Source organism: Lactuca virosa, chromosome 5 (assembly GCF_052849685.1).
Source record: "Lactuca virosa cultivar CGN04683 chromosome 5, Lactuca_virosa_CGN04683_v6, whole genome shotgun sequence".
Lineage (NCBI taxonomy): Eukaryota > Viridiplantae > Streptophyta > Magnoliopsida > Asterales > Asteraceae > Lactuca > Lactuca virosa.
The window spans coordinates 303127550-303151278 of NC_136430.1; the positions used below are offsets into that span (position 1 = coordinate 303127550).

Here is a 23729-nt window from a genome sequence, read left to right on the forward strand (position 1 = left end):
TAGTAGAACAAGCCATATGAGTCGAAGTTTATCCATTCCTTTTACCTTCGGGATAAAAGCGATATCTGTGGGCCCCTCGATGATTTAAAGATGATACATGTGAGTGCTTGGCCAAGCCAGGACTGATTTGATTTGTTCAATCAGTCAGTCATCATGAATCGGAAATCGGGAAACAACAAATGGACAGAGAGAATGATTGATAATCCATGTCTCAGTCAATATGATATCTAGGATGGAGGAATATATGATCCCTTATCTAATGGACAAGTCATTGACAAAGGTCAGAGTTTATCGACAAGGTCAGAGTTCGACAGAAGCTTTTGAGAGCTACGATTGCTGATCGGTTCCTGAAGTCATACGCAATAATAGTTTTAGACTTATCCAAGTGGGAGACTGTTGGATTAATGTCTAAGTCCATAACTATAATTGGTAAGACTTGACCCGACCCGGCATGGTCCATTTGGGTTGCATGGCATCATGCATTTGGATAGACTATAATGAGAGAAATAACACTTAAGGTTGGTTAATATATTATAAGTTCTAATATATTAATAAGGTTATTTAATTAGTATTGATCAAGAATTAATTTGGAATTAATTAAGTGATCAAAAGGAGACTAATTAAATATATGGGTTGATTGTTTAAATCATTCATTCTTATATATGTGGGCTTGTGATCCAAGATTCCTTATGTTGGACTAAGTCCATGGGGTGACCCATGGATACTCCATGGAGGTTAAAATCCATGGAGCATAAGGAATGGGTAAAGTTATGAGTTACATGGTGTAACCCTAATAGCCACCATATAAAAGAATCCCATGGCTCAAGAAATCGTGCACTAATGTGTGAGTGTGAGGGCTAGACGATTTCAAGGAGTGTTCAAGTTTCTCTCAAGTTATTCCAAGTGTATTTGGTGTTGTGTGAACCATTTGAGATGTCACACTTGGGGCACTCGGCACTCAAGCTTCATGAAGACATTCTACATCAAAGAGGTATGTATTCTATCTTGTTATATTTATTATTTTGTATGCTAGATTAGGATAATACCTTGGATGTTCATAATTGTATGTATAATAGAGAAAACATAGATCCAAGGTATTTAGGGTTGCATGTACACTTAGGAGTGTTAGAATGCTCATAACCCAACACTTCCTTCATAGCCTCAACCTATGCCTCACGAATACGCTCCAAGAATGGAGTAATCACGGTCATCCTCAAACATAGGTCTCTGATCGGAGTCGCAACCGCCTTGCGGCTAAGAGCATCGGCCACCATATTGGCCTTCCCTGGATGGTAAAGGATCTCGCAATCATAATCCTTCACTAAATCCAACCATCGACGCTGCCTCATATTCAAATTCTGCTGGTCCATCAAATACCTTAAGCTCTTGTGATCCGTGTAGATGGTACACCGAACCACATAGAGGTGATGCAGCCAAATCTTGAGGGCGAACACCACAGACCCCAATTCCAAATCATGTGTTGGATAGTTCGCCTCATGAGGCTTCAATTGCCTCGAAGCGTAAGCGATCACGCGACCCCGCTGCATGAACACTGCCCCCAAACCTGTGATCGAAGCATCACGATAAACCACGAAATCATCAACACCCTCTGGCAGAGTCAGAATCGGCACCTCACACAACCGCTGTCTAAGAGTCTTAAAGGCTTCCTACTGCTCCGGCCCCAACGAAATGTCACCGCCTTCTTGGTCAGTCGGGTCAAGGGAACAACGATCTTGGAGATATCCTGAATGAATCTCCGATAATAACTAGCCAAACCAAGAAAGCTCCGAATCTCAGATGGAAACTTCAGAACCTCGCACTGCATCATGGCCTTAACCTTGGCCGAATCGACCAAAATACCCTTCTGGTTGACATGGTGCCAGAGAAACCGCACCTCGCGCAACCAGAACTCACACTTGGAGAACTTTGTGAAAAGTCTCTCCCTCCTCAATGTCTCCAGCATTTCCCACAAGTGCTCCTCATGCTGCTCCTGAGTCTTGGAATAAACCAGGATATCATCAATAAATACTATCACATACCGATCCAGCATCGGTCTGCATACACGGTTTATGAGATCCATGAACGCGGCTGGAGCATTGGTGAGCCCAAAAGGCATCACCACGAACTCATAATGAGCACATCGAGTCCAGAAAGCTGTCTTCTGCACATCCTCATCCCAGACCCGCATATGATGATATCTCGATCGTAAATCAATCTTGGAGAACCAAGTTTCACCCTGAAGCTGGTCGAAAAGGTCATCAATCCTCGGGAGGGGATAACGTTTCTTCATCGTTACCTTATTCAACTCCTGGTAGTCGATACACATATAATGAGACCGGTACTTGTTTTCACAAACAAAATCGGTGCTCCCCAAGGAGAACTGCTCGGTCTAATACTTCCTTTGTCTAACAGCTCCTGCATCTGTGTAGACAACTCCTACATCTTGGTAGGAGCCAACCGATATGATGCTTTGGATATCGGAGGCACACCTGGGACCAAATGAATCCTGAATTCCACCTGCCTCTCCGGAGGTACCCCAGGCCAATCCTCTGGGAACACATCCGGATAATCCCGCACGATCGACACATCATCCACAATCACCTTACCCTTATCAGGGGTATCCATGATATAGGCGACAAAACCCGAACAACCCTAGTGAAGATAGCGTCTGGCCCTCGCTGCAGAACACATAATCGGCCCACGTTGCGGTCTCTCACCCTGAATCACCAACTCTCCCCCACTTGGGGTCCGAACCCGAACTAACTGCTGCTCGCAGTCGATCACTGCCCTATTAGGGCTCAACCAATCCATGTCCATGATAACCTTGTTCCCATGCAGAGGAATAGGAATAAGATCTACCATATATTGATCGCTGAATAACTGGAGAGTACAACCCCGATGAACCTGTTGGATTAGGTGTCTAAGCCCATAACTATTATTGGTATGTATTCGACCCGAGAGTAGCATGGTCCATTTGGGTTGCATATCATCAGGACAATTTGTTAGGATGGACTTTTGAGAGAAGGTTATTTATGGTTTATTAATATATTATAAGTAATAATATATTAATATGAAATCATATGTTTTAATTAGTAGTGATCAAGAATTAATTTGGAATTAACTTAGTGGTCGAAAGAGACTAATTAAATCTATGGGGACTAATTATGATAATTAGTTATATTTATATGTGTTGGGCTTATGATCCATGTTGGACCAAGTTTATGTATGGATACATAAAGAGTTGGGCCACATGAACCATGGATCATAAAACCCATGGGTATGGATTTGGGTTATATCCATGACCCTAGAAATCCCACATATAAATAGATACTTCATTGCCCAAAATCGCCACTTGTATCTTTTTAGAGTTCATGGTGTCTTTTGTTTGCATCGAATTCTCTCTCAAGTTCATCCTTTGTCCATGGTGTGTTGTGATTCTATTTGAGGCTTCCACACTATTGGGGCTAAGCTCTTTAAGGCCAAATACACCAAGAATTCAAGCTCCATCAAAAGGTATGTCATGCTAACTAGTATATTATAATTTTATGTTAAATGCATGCTAGTTGTAAGATTAATACCTTGGAAACCATTTGCATGTATAATTAGTGAAAACATAGATCCAAGGTATTTAGGTTTGTATGTGCACCATAGGATGTTGTAGTATACCATAACCCAACAGTGGTATCAGAGCCATGGGTTGTTTTCAATTATACTTGATGCAAGTTGCTGAAAAAAAAAACTAAAAAAAATCTATTTTTTTGCTGTCGGGACAGCAGACTCGACGAGTCCAGTGATGGACTCGACGAGTCCATGAACAAATTCATCCAACTAGTCGAGTTGGTTCATGCACTCGACGAGTTGGACCCCCTGCCAGCTTATCTTCGAGTTTTTTGGCCTGTTTTGGATTAGAATCATTACCGCAAAGTGTTTTTGTTCATAAAATTTGTTTTTTGATACTATGGTAATGTTTATTCTCATCCAAGTAAAGGATAATAATCAAAGTTTCAAGTTTTATACATGTTTATATGATGCTTGAAAAATGTTGATTATGAATGTTCATGTTTATGAGTTTGTTTAGATTAATAGGAAAAATTATGAGATAGTTGTTTTCAATCCAAATTAATCTTGAAGTTGTTCATAATATGTGTTTTTGTAACTTGTCCTCAAGTTACATGAAAAGTCACATTTATGAATTTTAAAACCCATAAAAATTCCATAAGTTATGAAAAAATGAAGAGTCACATTTTTAATGCTTTTAAAGTCTTCCATAACTTGTCTACAAGTTATGGAACTTGAAGGGTTTTTTCCATTAAACCACTTTAAAATTCATAAGTTATGGAAACCATAAGTTTTTTGAATTGTTCAAAACTTGTGCTCAAGTTTTGGAATTTGTAAAGTCAAACCCCATATACACTTTATTCCAAACCCAAGAATTTTAAAAGTTAAAGTTCAAACTTTATGGACTTCATTAAATTAATTAAAGTGTCTAATTAAAAGAGTTAATAATTCCATAAAGACATGGTTTAAGTTTAATTAAATTAAGAGTATAGTTTAATTAATAGATTAAACCACCAAGTATTTTAAATGTTTAAAATACACCCTTATACTATTATAATATTAATAGTTAATACTTATATATATATATATATATATATATATATATATATATATATATATATATATATATATATATATATATATATATATATATATATATATATATATATATAAGAACAAAGTCAGTCTTACCGTTAGTAGGCCTCATTCACGAAGCCGGTCTATAAGGGGGGTATAAGGTTACTGCCTATAAAATGACAGTTTAATGGGTGTCCACTCTCACCCACCGCTTCCTTGACCAGTGGAGGGTCGTTAGCCGAACGGGTAGGACAAGGACTATAATTCTCCCTTCATTAAAAGTATTAATGATAAATACTAAGTAACTAAACCTTTTATAAATACCCAATCTTAGTTACTTAGGAAAAAGTGAATAAGGTGCTAATCCATGAAATTACACTTTGCACTTTGTTTAAGTCGGTTAGTGGAGCGTGTGTGGTTAACCGGCACACTAACTCGTATTTAACAAGGTAGGCAAAGGGTAACCTAATGTTTATCATAGTATCGATGGAGCGTGTGTGGTTAACCGGCACATCGATTGAGGGGTAAACACTTAAGGGTACCAAGTAATTTGCATGGTTACTTCACACCTTGTTTTGTGATCCTCGGCATCCCAGTCACAAAACTTGAAGGGCACACTCGAGATTGAAACATGCCATTGAACAGTTCAATGAATCTCAAAGATCTAGGAGTTTGAAAAACCAATTAAAACCTAATAATATATATTTCGTTTTCATGGTGGAAATTGGTGAATCGTCATTCGCCTACCTTCAACTATTTTATAGCTTGGATTACGGCATCCCTCTTCCAAGTTATAAAAGTATTGTGTTGGGTCCTAGCCTTAATATTTCATATTGGGTGTTATATTAAGGACTTTAAATCAACTATCTTGAGTATCTCCCAAAAGATGTCTGGTTTAGACATTTATGATCTTCCCAAATCTCTTGAAACAAGCTTTCCTAAATGAAGATGATGTCCCATGGAAATCATACTTCTTTCACCTCCTCCAATTATTCTCCCTAACCCACAAGTTCCTGAAAAGTTTAAGGTCACTCAAGCCCTATTGGCAAGCAAAGGTCTAATGTGTGATCACATCTTGGAGATGTAGTCACATATTGACAAGCCGGGAGAGTTGGGTGTCAAAGTCTTGAGAAAGTTGGTGGCTCAACTACTTTCTAAGTCACATAGTGAGTTCTTTTGGAACACCTACGAAACAGACTATGACAAGACCCTTAATGATCTTATCTATTTGCTAAGATCAACTTCCTAAAAACTTTATGGACATTGACAATGATGACACTGGGAATCCAAAAAAGCATTCTCTTCCCAATGGAAATGCATCGGCCATAGTCAACTCGGTTGACCAAATGGTAAAGAGAAAAGCTAAGTCTGAGATAGTCCCATTACCAAAGGGTCCATATGTTTATATTGCCAAAGAAAGGGGCATTGGTTGCGAAGCTGCCAAATTTACCTAAGGATGTTAAAGTCAATAAGTTTGACTCTACTTCAGGTAAAGTCCACTATCTAACTCTGCTAAGTTTCTATTCTGAGATTCTTGATACATGATGTGACTGGGTCACATGTTGATGTTTTAAGAATCAAAGAAAAGTGAAGAAACTTAAAGAAAGAATATGCTGAATCTGGTCGCGTAGATGGATTTCTATCACATAGTTTGAAGATCGGATTCTTGAGCTACTTCTTAGGAGTTATGATATTTTGCTTAGGAATAGATAACAACAAGTTTTCATATGGATTGTAAGGATAAGTTTTTCCGCAAAGTTTTAAAATAAAAGGTAAATCTTTTGATTTTATTTATTTTAAAATATCCTTACAATGGCATTTGTGAAAATCTGTGTTGCTTATAAGATTCCATTAAGAGCAAGAGTGGAAATATGAATTTGATTCTTTCATTTGTGGTAGTGTCTAAATTTACCAAATAAGGAAAGATTCTCATCACCCAAGTTTCAGTTGGATAGAAACTTGGAATCATGCAAGTTGTATAGCATGATGAATGAGAACTTTCGAGCATTGGAAAAATTAAGACTAACTACTTGTTCACATGGGTGTGTGAGTTAAGTGAAAGACTAAGGGATCGGGTACATATTCTTGTGCACTGGTCAGAGTCCACCACAAAAGATCGATAAGACTATTCGTCATAATTTACTATAGCTCAGTAAATATGGTTATACTTACAAGCTTAAGTGTAATTCTGAGACATTGGAAAAAGGTTCCAATGTATGGCAGAACGAATAAGAAGAATCAATTTAGGCAGAAAGATAAAAGTTTCTCAAATCTGAAAAGATGGGAGAGTACTTTAGTATCATGTTTTAAGACCATCTTAATGATTTTGAGACCTTATCACAATTCATCCTCTAAGTGCATTCTGATAGTTAAGAAGAGGAGTTATGAATTATTGAAGTGGTTAAATCAAGAAGATGATTCATACTTTGTTCCAAAAACAATTCTTAGAGTTATACTCTAAGATTGTAACTTGAGTGACATGTCTTAAAGAAGGTTTAAAACACTTATCAAATGTAAGAGTAAAAGTTTTCTACTCTTGTACATTTGAAATTGGTAAGTTGTGATGTTTTGGATAAAACAAAGACCAACTAAGGCCAATTGTGTGAAGTGTTTGTCTTGATTAGAATCCACACTATCTCTTGAATATCTGACAAGAAAGTCTTATATGTCAAGAGGACAGTGGGAGTCTTAAAGGTTTTGAAAGTCTCAAGAACTAATCAAGAATAAAACCTGAAGTTCTTCACTAGCACACGACTTGAGGTTTATAACCTATCGTGTTGACATATTCTGTGCCCATTCCAGTTAAAGTTGGCTTTGCATATGAGTTCTTAGAGTTCTCAATTGGTTGCACAACAACTTGGAAGCAATGGCAGGCCCTTGAGCTGCCAGGTGGCAAGAAATTAAGATTGAGTTCAGTCCATATGAGTTTGGATTTGTCATTATCCTTGTCTTGTGACTATGGTTTTGACAATTCACATGGATAAGAACACATACACCATTAAATCTAGGGTCATAAGGTTTCTCTCCGATTCATGAAAATGATGGTGAGGAAACACTTCCACCAACAAGATTTGAAGTAGATAGCAATTGTGATATTTGCATTCTCAAAGTCGTTAGTGGAGCTGTGTGGTTAACAGGCACACTAACATGGACTTGTGAGAAGTGGCAAAGGTCTAAACAATTGAGACTATGATTACGGCATCCCTTTTCATAGTTCTGAAATTGTTTAGACACACCTGTGAGCTATCTAAGATAAGGTGTATGATATTGATAAAGTTTTATCAAAGCAATCTAGTATCAGAAATCTGAACTTTGGTAAGAAAGTCAATAAAGTATTGTTTTTTCTAGAAGTTCAACTGATTTCTGAGTACATGTCAAAGCTAGTGGGAGCATAAGTGTTATGCTAATAATCATCATGTTAGTGGGAGCATGATAATTATGATAAAGGTTGCAAGTTAGCAATGTTAATTATAGAAAACAAAAGGTTTCAATTGGGAAAAAGTTGTTTTGCTATAATTAAGGGAGAGGAAATTATACTTCATCTCAAATCTAAAAGCTTAGATTGAGGTTTTAATCGTATTTAGTCAAGTATATATATGAATGTTATGTTGGAATGGCTCAACATAAGAAAATTCTAATATAGGGTCCATTATTTGCGTTCTAAAATTCGATTATGATTACGACATCCCTTTTCATAATCTGAATTATGAGAACTTGGCAAATTGAAATGGAAATATTATAGCAAAAGACTGGTTTAGTCTTTATGTGATACATCATGAATCGTGTCCCATATGCTTCGGATATAGGATCGATTGCATGTCCTATATTCCTCCTTTCTAAAATTTTCCAAATGCCTGGGGCATTAAGAAGGGAAAAGGTCTAGAATTGGATATGACTAAAAGGATTAAACAATTGTCGAGGACAATCTAAGGTTTACCAAAGATTGGTTGCTCAAGGACAGTTGGAAGTATAATGATAATTCTGGAAGGACCATATTGACATAATCTGTAAGGAGGAAACTCTTGTTCAGAAGTGATAGTCAAAATGGAATATGGAAATGTTTCAAATTTAGAAATTATTCAATCTGTGTAAGATTAGGAAACTTAATGCAAGAAGGATGTTTCCAAGGAGTTGATCTCCTTTGGAATGCTCTGTAATGTTTGTTGTCAAGTCTATCTGACTTTGTGCATAATCATTACAAGAGGATCAATGCATATAAGTTTAGAATCTAACAGATTTCAGTAAATGGCATGAATTTGGAATTCTTGCATTTGCAGTAAGGATTTGGGACTATGAAAAGAGGATCATTGGAGTTATGTTCAATTGATCTATTTCACAAAGTAAAGATCATAGACAAACATAGTATGCATACTTGGTGTATGGCATGACTAGTGTTTAGAAAACATAGTGTACATGCTTGGAGCATGGGACAACTATTATTTTAAATTGAAGAATAAAGTTGATAGCTAAAACAGTATACAATGAATAATGTGTAATCATATGGTGATAAATAAAAGGTGTTTTATTTATGTTCATAGGTTTTGATACCATATTCGATTCAATTATTCTTGTGTTTCATTTTGCATGTTTTGACTTCCAGAGTAAACTAGGTCATTGTTCTGGATGACTAAGTTATTCAAACCATCCACAGTCGGTCATATGTTGGAAGTAGATATGAATTAAGACTGTCATGGGTTGGCTTGTAGAGGTCTAAGATGTTGGACAAAGGGCTACAACACTCATGAGTGCTCATAAGTTCTGAGTATTGGATTCAACCCGCGCTCATTGGAATCACTTCATGGATTTTATCACGAGTGATCATGAGACGATAATATCTTATATTCTTCAAACCTAGAGATATGAGTTGTTACTATGAGTTGGTTATACATTAATTGCACGAAAACGCATTGGTAACTCGATGTTATAAAACGTGCCTTTGTGTATGATTCAACAAGTAGTAGAACAAGCCATATGAGTCGAAGTTTATCCATTCCTTTTACCTTCGGGATAAAAGCGATATCTGTGGGCCCCTCGATGATTTGGTGATGACAAACGTAAGTGCTCGGCCGGGCCTGGACTGATTTGATTTGTTCAATTAGTCAGTCGTCATAAATCGGAAATCGGGAAACAACAAATGGACAGAGAGAATGATTATAATCCATGTCTCAGTCCATATGATATCTAGAATGGAGGAATATATGATCCCTTATCTAATGGACATGTCATTTGATTTGTTCAGAGTTTGACAGCGGCTTTAAGAGCTACGATTGCTAGTCGGGATCTTGGAGTCATACTTGAATAATAGTTTTAGACTTATCCAAGTGGGAGACTGTTGGATTAGGTGTCTAAGCCCATAACTATTATTGGTATGTATTCGACCCGAGAGTAGCATTGTCCATTTGGGTTGCATATCATCAGGACAATTTGTTAGGATGGACTTTTGAGAGAAGGTTATTTATGGTTTATTAATATATTATAAGTAATAATAAATTAATATGAAATCATATGTTTTAATTAGTAGTGATCAAGAATTAATTTGGAATTAATTTAGTGGTCGAAAGAGACTAATTAAATCTATGGGGACTAATTATGATAATTAGTTATATTTATATATATTGGGCTTATGATCCATGTTGGACCAAGTTTATGTATGGATACATAAAGAGTTGGGCCACATGAACCATGGATCATAAAACCCATGGGTATGGATTTGGGTTATATCCATGACCCTAGAAATCCCACATATAAATAGATACTTCATTGCCCAAAATCGCCACTTGTATCTTTTTAGAGTTCATGGTGTCTTTTGTGTGCATGGAATTCTCTCTCAAGTTCATCCTTTGTCCATGGTGTGTTGTGATTCCATTTGAGGCTTCCACACTATTGGGGCTAAGCTCTTTAAGGCCAAATACACCAAGAATTCAAGCTCCATCAAAAGGTATGTCATGCTAACTAGTATATTATAATTTTATGTTAAATGCATGCTAGTTGTAAGATTAATACCTTGGAAACCATTTGCATGTATAATTAGTGAAAACATAGATCCAAGGTATTTAGGGTTGTATGTGCACCATAGGATGTTGTAGTATACCATAACCCAACAGAACCCTCACAACCCGAACATACCTATCATCCGCAATCTCGACATCTAGAGGACAATCCAGCTCCCCCGGAGCTCCAGAAAATCTCTTGCTAAGCACAAGAGATAAAAACGATCGGGTAGCCCCCAAATCAAATAATACCAAAGGAACGATAGCGTTCACAAGGAACGATCCTAAAATAAAACACATAAACATAAGCAAACAATTCACTATAAAGAAAGAGATAAGGAGAAGATACATACCCGTCACAACATCGGGAGCTGCACGCGCCTCCTCTGTCATCAGCTGGAAAGCCCTTCTCTTCGCCGCAGGCGTATCTGTCACGCCCTGGCGGCCGTCAGTAAATCCGAAAAGTCGCAGGAGCAGGTGCTGACACCGGCCCTGCATCAACCAAACTTGGACAATGGGCCTTCTTGCGGTCCCTCTAATTGCATTGAAAGAAAATCAGATTAGATACTGAGGTGATGGTGGTGGTAGCAGTACAATCCCTACCGATATGAACAGTCCGACCGCACTTGAAGCAACCATAACCACCCACCCTGCACGTCCCCTCGTGCGACCTGCCGCACTTGCTGAAGCGGCCTCGGCCCTGTTGGCCCTCCCCCCTCGTATCCACAACCTTGGACCTTTTGCCCGAACCTACTGATACCTGAACCTCATCGAGCTTCCTCTTCTTCTCCATCTCCAGATCAATCTCCCTCTCTCTAGCCCTCGCTGTCATGTCTTCTAACGTCTTGCAACTGGATCAGCTAACAAACTACCGAATGTCACTCCTTAGCATCTCATGGTACCGGGCTTTCTTTATCTCCTCATCCACCACATACTGCGGAACCATGAGTGACCTCTCCCTGAACATAGCGGTGATCTCAGCCACCGTCTCAGTAGTCTGGTGGAGATCCTGGAACTCTCGCGCCAACTGTTGCACCTCAATCACCGGTGCAAACTTAGCTCGGAACCTGGTCGTGAAATCACCCCAAGTCATCAAATCAACGACGTCATCACCCACAACACGCCATACCTCCTCCCACCAATCACGTGCCCTATATTTCAGAAGGCAGGAAGCTAGTCTCATCTTGTCCCCATTGGGACAACGGCTGGTACGAAAGGCGTTAGCAACATTTTCTAACCACCTGCTGCTCACAATGTGGTCCCTCGCCCCGTGATAATCTGGTGCTCCACATGCCCGAAACTCCCTAAAAGTCAGAGAACGTGTCCCGACCAAAGCCACAATCTCAACACGAAAGGCACTCAACCGCTCATTAAGAATCTCCAGAATACACTCCTTGACCGTGCCAAAGATCACAGGAGTCTGCTCAAGGATACTGCGCATAATCTTAGACGAGATGAACTCCCTCGTCTAGTCATCAAGCTGCCCGGCTCTAGAAACTGAGCCCGAGCCCTCCCTAACACCGGAACTGCCAACTGGTATCCCTCACAATACGACCATACTGAAAATAGACCATATAAACCATCAGAATACGCATCAAAATATACACATCGGGCAATCACAACTCCATAAGCCCCCTGGGTTCATCGCAGTCCTCTTTAGATCGAGTACGAATCCTCTTCTTCCAGTAGTACGGGCCCATACTACCTTCCACATCTATCCGTACTTTACTCAAGAAGTGCCTTAACTCAACCAAGTTGCTTTATATCCAACAATTCCTTTATAGATAAGGCTCCCAACACTAGATCTCATCCTAGGTTTTCCTAGGTCAACTCCACAGCACTCTCCACCATCAACTGCAGAAGGAACTCCCGCTAACTTCCTCTAACTAGCTCACGAATACAATGACATATTACAAAAACCAGATAATTCTTTGAATGAGAGGTCTCACACTACAACGGTTGGACTCAAACAAGAGCTTCGTAATAGGGTTAAAACCTAACATTCTAAAATTATCTAGCTCCCATATGTAGCTTATCATATTCGCTAACTAGTTAGCTGAAGCTAGTTAGAACTCCTAAAAGCACAAAGCAAGCAGCATTCAAGCATCAAGTAATCAGAACCAAGCATAAACTAATCATGCCATCCTATTACTGACTGATCAGTACTAGCATGCAAGTCTACAAGCTCATACAACAAGAATACAAAGGCATCTCTCCTAGATCCTTAGACTTAATCTAGCATGCGATCCATAGATTCACAATTCAAAGGATATCATAAAACATGTATGGGCATTTTGGGATAACTTGCTTGAGCTCGACTGATTGCATGAACCACACCTTTCCATATTTTAGAAAATTCTTTCTAAGAATTTATTATGTTTTTTCTTTTTGAAAACTCTTACCAAATCCTCACCCGTGAGTGTGTCTGAATCCCTCAAACCAAGGTTTTGATACCAACTTGAAACATCCTTAAAACATGACCCAAAAATTTCATTTTTTATTGAAGTAAAAACAGTATTCCAAAACATTGTTCATACAACTCAATAAAATAAGTATGTCAACATCATAAAAATCAGAGTATGTCCCATAAATAGAATCCATATGGTGTGTGCGATGCACTCAACCCGAACTCGTCCCCTTAGAATCGGAAGTACCTGATACATAAACTAAAACCGTAAGCACAAAGCTTAGTGAGTTCCCCAAGATACCGCATACCATACATATCATATAACAGGCCCCGCCCAATGATATATGGGACCCGCCCACACTCGCATAACGGGCCCGGCCCAATGAGATATGGGCCCCACCTACACTCGTAAAATGGCCCCTGCTTAATGAGATATGAGCCCCACCCATACTCGTATAACAGGCCCCGCCCAATAAAAATACATATACAAGCACATACAAGTATCACACAAACAACAAGTATATCAACATAACCAATCAAGGGTCGGATTTGGTGCCTTAGACCCTCTAAATCCAATAAGGAAACTCACCTCGAATGCTGAGTCTCACTGAAATAAATCCCTAGCTGATGCCCTGACGACTCCTCGAGCTAACAGTACACAATAACACCCAATTAACACTTGGGTTCCATTCTATATTCAATAATCCGTTCTTAGGGGAAAATGACCATTTTACCCCTGACCTAATATGATCCATGACCAAGGCCCAAAACCACTTTCTCCTCAAAGGCCCATTTATGGCCCAATTTTCCAAATTAGCCCCAAACCCAAAATATTGGCCTTACCCCTAGGCCCAATAAACTTCCTTAGTCCAAAGGCTCGATTTCAGATGGCCTATTAAGGCCCAAAAAGAGCAATGTCCAAAGATGTAGCCCAACCGAATCCCAAAAGATGTAACGCCCAATCACTGAGTACGCGGGGCATACTCAACAATACGCTAAGCGTACATGCTGCATGGCTCGTACGTTGCGCGTAGGAGCTTTTACACCCAACGTACTCACCCATTAAGCCATTTCTCCATTAAGCTCTTAATTACTTAAGTCTAAGGGTCCCAATCACAGATCTGACTCATATGCAACATCTTAAACCATAAAGTCATTAACTTGGTGGCTTTGCATGCCCCAAATAAACCCAAACCCGAAATACAACACTATACTTCCATAAAATGAACTCAAAGTCATGCATGGATGGTTCTAAGCTTCAAAGATGGCAACTTTATGACTCTAGGACCAAAAGAACACCAAGAGTAGAAACTTTAAGCTTCAAAAATGAGAATAATCCACAAGATCTCATCTATGGGACCAAAAGGGTCCCAAAAAATTAAACAAGGGAGATCTAAGCTATAACATAACAAGTTCTGAGCTTTATACCCCTAATGAGTGCCAAAAGATGATGATAACCCGAATCTTCAAGCTCAATCTCCAACAACTCTTCTTCACCAACTTCTTCTTTTTCCTTCCTAGGCACCAAACTACCAAAAATACACTCCACAAGGTCAAGAACACACCAAGATGCTATAGGGTTCGATATTAAGGTTTCTGGACAATAGAGGCTGATAAGGAGGCTAACACTTGGGACTTAATGATATTATATACGACTTGAACCCTTAAAATTAGGGTTTTGAGTCTGATCACGTACGCTGCGCGTACCACCTTGTACGCAACGCGTACGTGCATGCCTCAACGTTCCATATGATCCATCTACGCCCCACGTACACCAGGCTTACGCCCAACGTACGGCCTCGACTAAGCCCACACATAAAAGGCCCAATCCACTAAGCCCAATACAACTTAACTCATTTAGACAATTAAATAAATATTACCTTAGAACCATCGGGTGTTACAAATAAACTAATAAGTTAAAAACTCTTATCATTTCAAAGAAGCTATCCCAAGCACCCCCTAAACCTACTTTATGTAGATTTTGGATTTAGAATGTTTTAGCTATAAGCTAGAAGCTCCTATTGTTGAACAAAACTTTTTTTCCAACTTGTGCTTGGAGTGATAAAAACTTCCAAACACTAGATTGCAAACACGCCCTATGAAGTAGGACTATTAACCAAAAAACTTCTAGTTCAGCGGTATCCGGTGTTGTCTTCCTCTCTTGAGGTTGAGGGTTTAAGTTCTGTTCTGAACATAGGTGGATTTAAGGAGTAGTTTAAGAGTATGTTAGATTTTCCGTTTAAAAAAAATATCGATTGAACTTTATAAAAATAAAATTACAAATATATAAAACTAAGAGAAATTAAATATTTTTCTATATTTTCTTTCTATTTATTTTTCTATCCATATGAAATAATCACAATTATCATATTTTAATAAAGAAGAATTTCGGAAATGCTCTTATTAAAAGTCTAAATATCTTATTTGTCCAATCTAAATTATAAATATCATATTTGTCTTTTTTCTTATTTAAAATATCGTATTTGTCTAAATATATTTTTTAATAGTTTTAGTATCTTTTTTGTTGTATTTTAAAATCATTAAAATCGAAAGATGGTAGTGTGTTTATAGCTTTAGCCCATCTCCTAATTACAAACGAAAGTAAGTCTTGTTTCTAGGCACATTCTTCAATTAATTCTTCATATAATCCTTCCAGAATAGGAAGAAAGAAACCTACAAAGAAGATTTTAATATATAGAAAGGGTTTCCTGCATTTATTTTAGAAGAAAGGGCAAAAGGTCTATTTTGTTTTCTTTCAATTTTAACGATTTTAATATATAGAAAATGATTATTAAATACTAAAAACTATTAAAAAAATAAATTAAAAAGTACATGATATTTTGAATTTAGGCCGAACAAATACAATATTTAGACGTTTAATAAATATATATACAAAATTCGATAAAATTAAGAAAAAAAAAATGAAAGAATATTTAATTTCTCAAAAGATAAAGATAACTGTGGTCGTGTGATGGCGGTCTTTAAGGAATTGTTGTCTCTACTTGTTAACTATGATACTATGAAGCAAAAAACAAGAATATGGGTACTTTATCCCATAAATTGCCGCCATACTTGATGCAATTTAACAGCTACCCTTTATCCAACTTTATACCTTGCATTTAACATTTTAACCCCATTATCGCACTATATAACCAAGCCAAAATATGGGTATTTTGCATACCTTCAATGAACTTCTCACTAATCTTCCTATTTCAACCTCAAATCTTGTTTGACATCTGACCTTTAACTTTGACTCTGACAAAACTGATATCTTATTCTGCTATGGCAACCATAGGGAAGCTTGATGTTGAAGTGAAGGTGCAATCTACCGCAGATAAGTTCTGGAATAGCATTATGAACTCTGCGACCATCTTTCCTAAAGTTTGCTCTGGTCTCTACAAAAACGTTGAAGTTCTTGAAGGCGATGGACAGAGCGTGGGAACTGTCCGTGTGATTCACTTTGCTGAAGGTATGAACAATATAATTCAGGAGTAAATTCCCTAACCCTTCTTGGTGTTCATATGTAACATGTTTAATTACTACAAAATATATAGGGTCGCCAATTAAGAAACCAATGAAAGAGAAGATAGAAGAAGTTGATGAACCAAATATGAAAGTGGTATACAGTGTGATGGATGGAGACGTGATGCAATTCTACAAGACTTTCAAGGCTATTATTGAGGTGATTCCTGAGGGAGAAGGAAGCCTTGTGAAATGTTGTTATGAGTATGAGAAAGCGAGTGATGAGGTTCCACATCCTAGCATGGTTGGAGACCTTGTTGCCAAGAATTTGCAGGCGGTTGATGCTTATCTTCTTAACGCATAACATGCATGTCTTTGATCAACATGTGCTTGCGATAATAAAATACTTACAATAACATTTGCGTTTACGTAAGTTGATCTACTCCAAGACAGCAAGAGAATGGCCCTTCATTATGCAACTTTGAGCTACCTCCCCATTGTTAACAATCAAGCATGTAACATTTTCTTCTTTAGCTTTTGCCCACGTCATTGTGAAAAACCCAATAACTACATGAAATGATCATAACAAATTGCACACAACTTATATAGTTTAGCCATGAGAGAGCCAAGATTTTTTAATAAGGGAGCTTAAAACACTACTAGAGAAGAAGCCTCTTAGTTTCTATAAATTTCCGTCAGAAAATACGACAGACTTGTAAAAATAAAAAAATAATAATTTAGTGGCAGAATGTGAACTCACTGGAAATCAATCAGAAAATACCCACTGAATAGGGACGAAATTTAACAAATATTGTAATAAAATTCTTATTTTCTAGAGGTTGTCGATATTCCATAGGTAACTATCGACCCATTTCCTGTCACTACAAGAATATCACCCTTTAGCGGCGACACTATTACCGACGACGTGTACTTTTAGCGGCGACAAATGCTAGAGTCGCCGCTAAAAGTATACGTCGCCGGTAATAGTGTCGCCGCTAAAGGGTTATCACCCGAATCCGCGTTTTCCCCCTCCGTTACATCTAAGCCGTTCGATCAAATATCCAATCCAACGGTTGGGGTACCCTTATCCGCACTAACCTAATACCGGTGACATATGTGTCGCCGCTAAAAGATAAAAATGTCGCCGTTAATAGTTAGCTGAAAAATGACGCGGTACCCTTCCATCCAGATTGTCGCCGCTATTGACCATTGTCGCCGGTAAAGCTCTGATTGTCGCCGCTAAAGGCTCTCGCAGATTAAAAAAAAACGCACGCAGTTTCTTCATTTCTCCATTCTGTTTTCTGTTTGTCTTCATTTCTTCCCAGTCGCTCTTTCAGCTACATCCCGAGTTTGTCTTCAATTAGGTTGTTCCAACTACATAGCTCCCCACATTGTGTGAGATTAAGGATCAAGGGGTGGTTAGGGCTTTTGGGACCGATTCTAGCCTCATTTCTTGAAGAAATAATAGTTGATTTTGTTGTTTCCTTTTTAATTTGTGTGTTAATTTCGATTTGTAGGTGCATTTGATGATTAAATGGCAATAAATTGTTCAATTTCTTGTTTTTGGTGATGTTGTCTTTGGATTAGAAAAAAAAATGAATTTGATTGTTGTATTGCTTCCACTAGTAGTTTAGCCTTTAGGGACATTTGGTGATTATTAAGAGCTGAATTTGATGATTAAATTGCAATAAATTGTTCAATTTCAGTGTTTTTGGTGGTGTTGTCTTTGGGTTTACCGGTGAGGGTATTTTCGGGTGAAGACCAATTTTTCCGGCTACATATCCGTTGATTTCCGCCACTACAGGTTCTATTATTTCATTTTTTTATGAATTTGTTATTTGTATGTGAAAATTATGTGAAAATTGCCATATGTGAAAATTAGATTGTATATTTGGTATTTGTATGAATATATGTGAATTTGGTGTATATATGCCAATGTATGTGTGTTTAATGTATATGTGGTATATGAGTATTTGGTAGAAGTATATATGATGTTATTATCTATATATATATGTGAAATTATATGTATTTGTTATAAGTAGGATGTTATTGTGTGTATGTGAATGTATGTATGTTTGTTGTAAATGTGGTATATGATTGTGAAATTTTTGTATTTGGTATAAATAAGATGTTATTATCTATATATGTGAAAGTATGTGTATTTGGTTTAAGTAGGATGTTATTTTGTGTGTATGTGAATGTATTTGTATTTGATGTATCTGTGGTATATGTATGTGAAAGTATGTGAATTTTTATGCTCTTGTGTATTATGTGAAAAAGTATGTGGTTTTGGTATAAGTAGGATGCTATAATTGAAATAAAAATAAAAATAAATTATTGTTATAATTGGAAAAAAAAACACAAAAAAAATGTTATAAAATTGTTTGAAAACGTATATACGAATACTGGAAAGTTTTTAGTTTGTTCCCAAACTAACCCCAAGTTAACCAATAAGTTCTATAGTTAACTAATAATCTTCAACTTAACTTATAATCTTGCAACATATTTATACAATGTTATAAATAAAAAAAAATATTTTTTAATATCGACGGTAAAAATGAACAACACAACAACATAATATAATTGTTTAAAATACAATGCTATAATTGAAAAAAAATGTTATAAATAAAAAAAATATACAAAGATACAATAGTAAGAAATGTTTTTTTTATGGATATACCAAATTATTAATTTTTATTTATTTAATATTTTATTCATTAAAAACTAATTGCTAAACATATAAAAATAAATCATTGTTATAGTTTGAAAAAAACACAAAAAATGTTATAAAATTGTTTAAAACCTTATATATGAATACTAGAAAGTTTTTAGTTTGTTCCCAAACTAACCCCAAGTTAACCAATAAGTTCTATACTTAATTTATAATCTTCAACTTAACTTATAATCTTGCAACATATTTATACAATGTTGTAAATAAAAAAAATATATTTTTTAATCTTGACGGTAAAAATGAACAACACAACAACATAATATAATTGTTTAAAGTACAATGCTATAATTGAAAAAAATGTTATAAATAAAAAAATATAAAAAGATACAATAGTAAAAAATGTTTTTTTATGGATATACTAATTGCTAAATTTTTTAATTTAATTTTTTTAATTTTTTAATTTTTAATTTTTTTATTCTTTTAATTGTAAAAAAAATGTGGATTCGAAAAAAAACAATGCTAATTCTATATACTAAACTCTAAACCCAAAATTATGTTTCAGCAACATCATGTCTATTGATAAAAGCTGGACTACTAATCCATATCGAAACCATCCCGGGTTCCAAGCAGGACTCAAAGCTTTTATCGAGAAGTCCAAGTCACGCCTTGACTATGCAGTTATCGCTGTCAAAATTTCAATAGCGGTCACATGCCGCTATTTGAAATCGCGGTTATCGCGGTGGTATAGCGGTGATATAGCGGTTTTTTAATATTACATATAATTTATAATTATATATATATATATATATATATATATATATATATATATATATATTAAGATTGTAAAAAGTTTTAATAGTAAACTGTAGGATTTTTGGCAAGAATGGTCCCTGTATTATTGTTATTATTATATGGTATTTTGTGTCAATACGCATATTTTGGGTGGCCTCTTTGAAATATCTTCAGTCCTTCCAGAACTCTCAATTACTATCCACAATTTACGTTTAGTCGGAAGAATGCCTGCAAGCAGACGAACGAAAGAGAGGGAAAAGTGAAGGCGCATCGTTCGATTTGCAAAGCCGAGATGGTCTCCAACTTCGAGGTCGAACTAGACGAATGAAGGGGAAACGAAGCCGGCGAAGCGCACCACCGACGGTAGTAGCAGAGGACGAAAGCTGCAATCACGACAGTAGCAAATGGCGGTGAACAGGTGCTCGGTGGCTGTTGTGGAGCTAGAAGGGGGAAAGAGTGGTGCGACGGGGTGGGTCTCGGTCTGTGGGATGGAGACGGACTGCCTCCTCCGGCGATTGCAGGTAAATAGACGGGGCTGCTTCAGCAGTCCCGGATCCTTTTCCTTACACCGGCTCTTAATCCTCCAAAATTCTCATTTGTTTATCAATCGACCACTGCCTCATAGATTCGTCTCTGTTTCGTGCCCTACCCATCGCCGTCATCTGTCTCAGTTGGAGGAATCGTCTTCTCCATGGTCGGTCCGTCACAACACATCGCCAATCACCACCGTATTCTTCTTTTCTACAATTTCCCTCTTTTGATTTCTTCTGTTTTAGTTGTTATTGTTATGTTGTTTTCTAGGATTTGTGTGGGGAATTTGGAAATCGGAAAAAACACGAACACAAACAACCATGCCCTAATTTCCTGCAGTAAGTTTTGATTTAAGGTACTCTTTCTTCAAACTCCTTTCTGCTGCAAATCAATTTGCTTAATTTTCTGCCTTTTGACTGCATTCAATCCTGTTATGACGCAGGCTCTAAGTATTTCTGTAAATGGTTTCCATGTATCATATTAGGAACAGAAAAAACATTGATTAGAGTTGGATATGTTACATGAAGAAATCAACAAAATTGGTATGTTTTTTTGCTTGGGAATTGGGCCTTCAAGGAAGAGTAAGGATGAAAGGTGCCACTGCTTACGAGGTTTCTGGTACCCTGTACCCCTATGGAGTATGTTTCTTTAGCCTTATCAGGGGCATTGTTTGCATGGCCAAAACCACAACTGGTACTTTTTTGTAGGTGTATCAATCATCATTTTTATCTTAAATTTTGACTCATGTTGGTATGATCATCAGGTGATTGTTGGAGTTAACAAGGGTCCATTATGTGGCAATGATATGTAAGTACTTCCTCTATGAGTCGGCTATTTTTTTTTCCTCAAAATTTATATTACCAAAATCCAAAAAAAAATTATTATTTTTAATAATCAGACAGGTTTTCCTTAAGTGCTCTAGCTGAAGCTAGACAACCCTTAATTAGTGGGATAACATCTTTATCAATCTCACTGAACTGGTAAGTAATCGATTCTCCTTTCACAAATTTAATAAATCAAATAAAGTCAGAGGTTTCTTATTCAAGGAATTACATTATAAGTTATAACTAATTTAAATCTTATTTTCAGGTTTGTCACGACTTTATCGAGGAATCACAAGCTATATTACTTTTTCAGCACCTGTTTTTGAGAGAAATTTTGGCCAGATGGAAGAGGAATGCACAAAGATTTGTTGATTGTTGGTGAAATGTCTAAAATACCCTTGAAATGCAACAGAATAATAAGCCACCAGAAAAAAATAACGACAAAAAACCAACGTTTTGAGACATGTGTTTTCAGGCAAAGGCGTGGGAGCCATACACGACCTGTCAATGGCTGAATTCAACATGAGCTATTTGCAAATGCCATCCTTTTCCGGTTATCAGACACATTTATGTCTGCTGACAAATAGACAATGCTTTGTGTTGTAAAGATCTTCTTTCCTGACCTGAACCACAGAAAAACAAAAGGTATTAAGAGTAAGTTTAATTATTCGAATTTAAAGAGTCGTTCCAATATAAACAAAATCATAATATCTTGGCTTGGCAATCCATAGGACATATTTTCTTTAAATGTTATGTGCAACTGTACAGTCAGTCTTAATCCGTGAAGGAAATTGAGTTGAATATGGACGTTGTCATCTCAACTCTGAAGCTTTTAGTATTGTTTGTATTGAACTTTTGATTTAGTATTGTTTTTGGTTTATAATTATTTTCCTACCAGCAATTCATTTATGTTGATTTCCGTTAATTTTGATTGCTAACTATGAATCAATGTTTTAAATCTTGCCGCAGGTGCTCCAGGAACGCCCTCTCTCCTTCTAATCTATCCCGAAAGAGGTAAAATTCTTTGTATTTTTTTTCAAAAATTCAATCTTTAATTTGTCTATTTTCTTTCTGATGCTCGCTGCTAAACATGAAAACGCTGACGTCATAAAAACCCTGCTTGACACAGGTGGTCCATGGAACGCCCTCTTTTTTTCAATCTATCTTTGAAGGACGTAAAATTCTTTCATTTTTTTCAATTGAACACCAATTTCTCGACAATTAATCTACCATCTTCTTAGCTGGTTGTTAATTATGTTTTGTATGTTTGTATTTAGAGTTAATTGGTCCCTGTGCTTTATGATTTTTACTGTGTTTAGTCTAAAGTTGAAACTGAAAAAGGTTTCGGCTTTGGACAAAATATGATAGAAACCAAACTATATGAAGTTGAGTTGATAAATTTGAAAATTTTATCCTTTGTATTAGTTTCGTCTGTTATATACTTTATCTGACTACAAATATCCAGGATTCAATTTTTATTTTAGTTATTGTTTATTTATATTATTTTACTCCATAACACCATTTCACTATACCTAAAAAAGGGATAGATAACATTTCATAAATATTGAAGGCTTTCAACCCCCGGAACGCGGGGGACCTTCTCTGTTTTATATCATTTTTATAAAGAATTTATATATTTGAGTATCAATACTGTAAGTCTATATAGAATTAATATCATCAAACCAAAAAAGTCATATAAAAACATAACATAATATTCTATTATAGTAATATGGAAACTAGGTAGTGTCAAAGTGTCAAATAGAGTTTAATTGCATTGCACGGGTTCAATCTCGTATTAGTAGGTCGTGGTTGGTTTAAGGAGTAAATTCCCAAGTTGTAGCCTCAAAGGCGTGGGTTGATTTAGAAAAAGCATTAGTGGAGTCCGACCATAGCAGCTCAAGTCGTCGTGAGTACAGAAAGAGATGAGAAAGAGAGTTGTCGGTAGATGTAGTTACTTTGAATGCTTTTAATTAAGTTACTTGTTCCGGCTTTTTAAAATGAAAGCGTAGTGAGATCATTAAAAATAGTTTTTCATTGACAAAGTAACCAAATGGCCCAAAATGTGAACGAAATGGAATAGCGCCCGTACCGCCGCTATACCGGTAATTGAAATAGCGGTAAATAGCGGCGAATAGCGCCGCTAATAGCGGTACTGCTAAATGAAAACGCTAAACTGAAAATAGCGGTTCTCGACCTCCGCAAAACGCTATAGCGCCGCTATAGCACCGCTATAGTGCGCAATTGATAGCTTAGCACCTTGATAATAATGGTAAAATCAGATGTGCGTGTGAAAAATGTGATAACCGTTACTTCAAGTACCCGACTGCAGTTGAACGCCATATATTTATAAATGGTTTCAGTAAGTCGTACAAAATTTGGATCTATCATGGTGAATCTTTTATTCCTCAAGTCGTCTT

At 36.8% G+C, this 23729-nt stretch overlaps 1 protein-coding gene and 1 long non-coding RNA gene across 11 annotated transcripts; both read left to right on the forward strand.

Moving 5' to 3' along the window:
- The first annotated feature begins 16234 nt into the window (after window positions 1-16234).
- LOC145117303 (MLP-like protein 423) lies at window positions 16235-17191 on the forward strand. Its single transcript, XM_079053607.1, has 2 exons — window positions 16235-16501; window positions 16587-17191. Exons 1-2 carry the CDS (start codon window positions 16315-16317, stop codon window positions 16856-16858), a joined length of 459 nt encoding a protein of 152 aa, XP_078909733.1. The 5' UTR covers window positions 16235-16314; the 3' UTR covers window positions 16859-17191.
- A 2982-nt stretch (window positions 17192-20173) lies between these two features.
- LOC145116597 (uncharacterized) lies at window positions 20174-22683 on the forward strand. Of its 10 annotated transcripts, none has more exons than XR_013712208.1 (8): window positions 20174-20478; window positions 20583-20843; window positions 20973-21181; window positions 21252-21295; window positions 21387-21468; window positions 21578-21690; window positions 21788-22326; window positions 22442-22683. It is a non-coding gene; the product is annotated as an uncharacterized LOC145116597 (long non-coding RNA). The 10 variants fall into 10 exon arrangements; XR_013712202.1 differs by having other exon boundaries at window positions 20583-20685; window positions 20759-20843; window positions 21578-22326; XR_013712203.1 differs by having other exon boundaries at window positions 20583-20685; window positions 20759-20843; window positions 20979-21181; window positions 21578-22326.
- Window positions 22684-23729: the final 1046 nt, after the last annotated feature.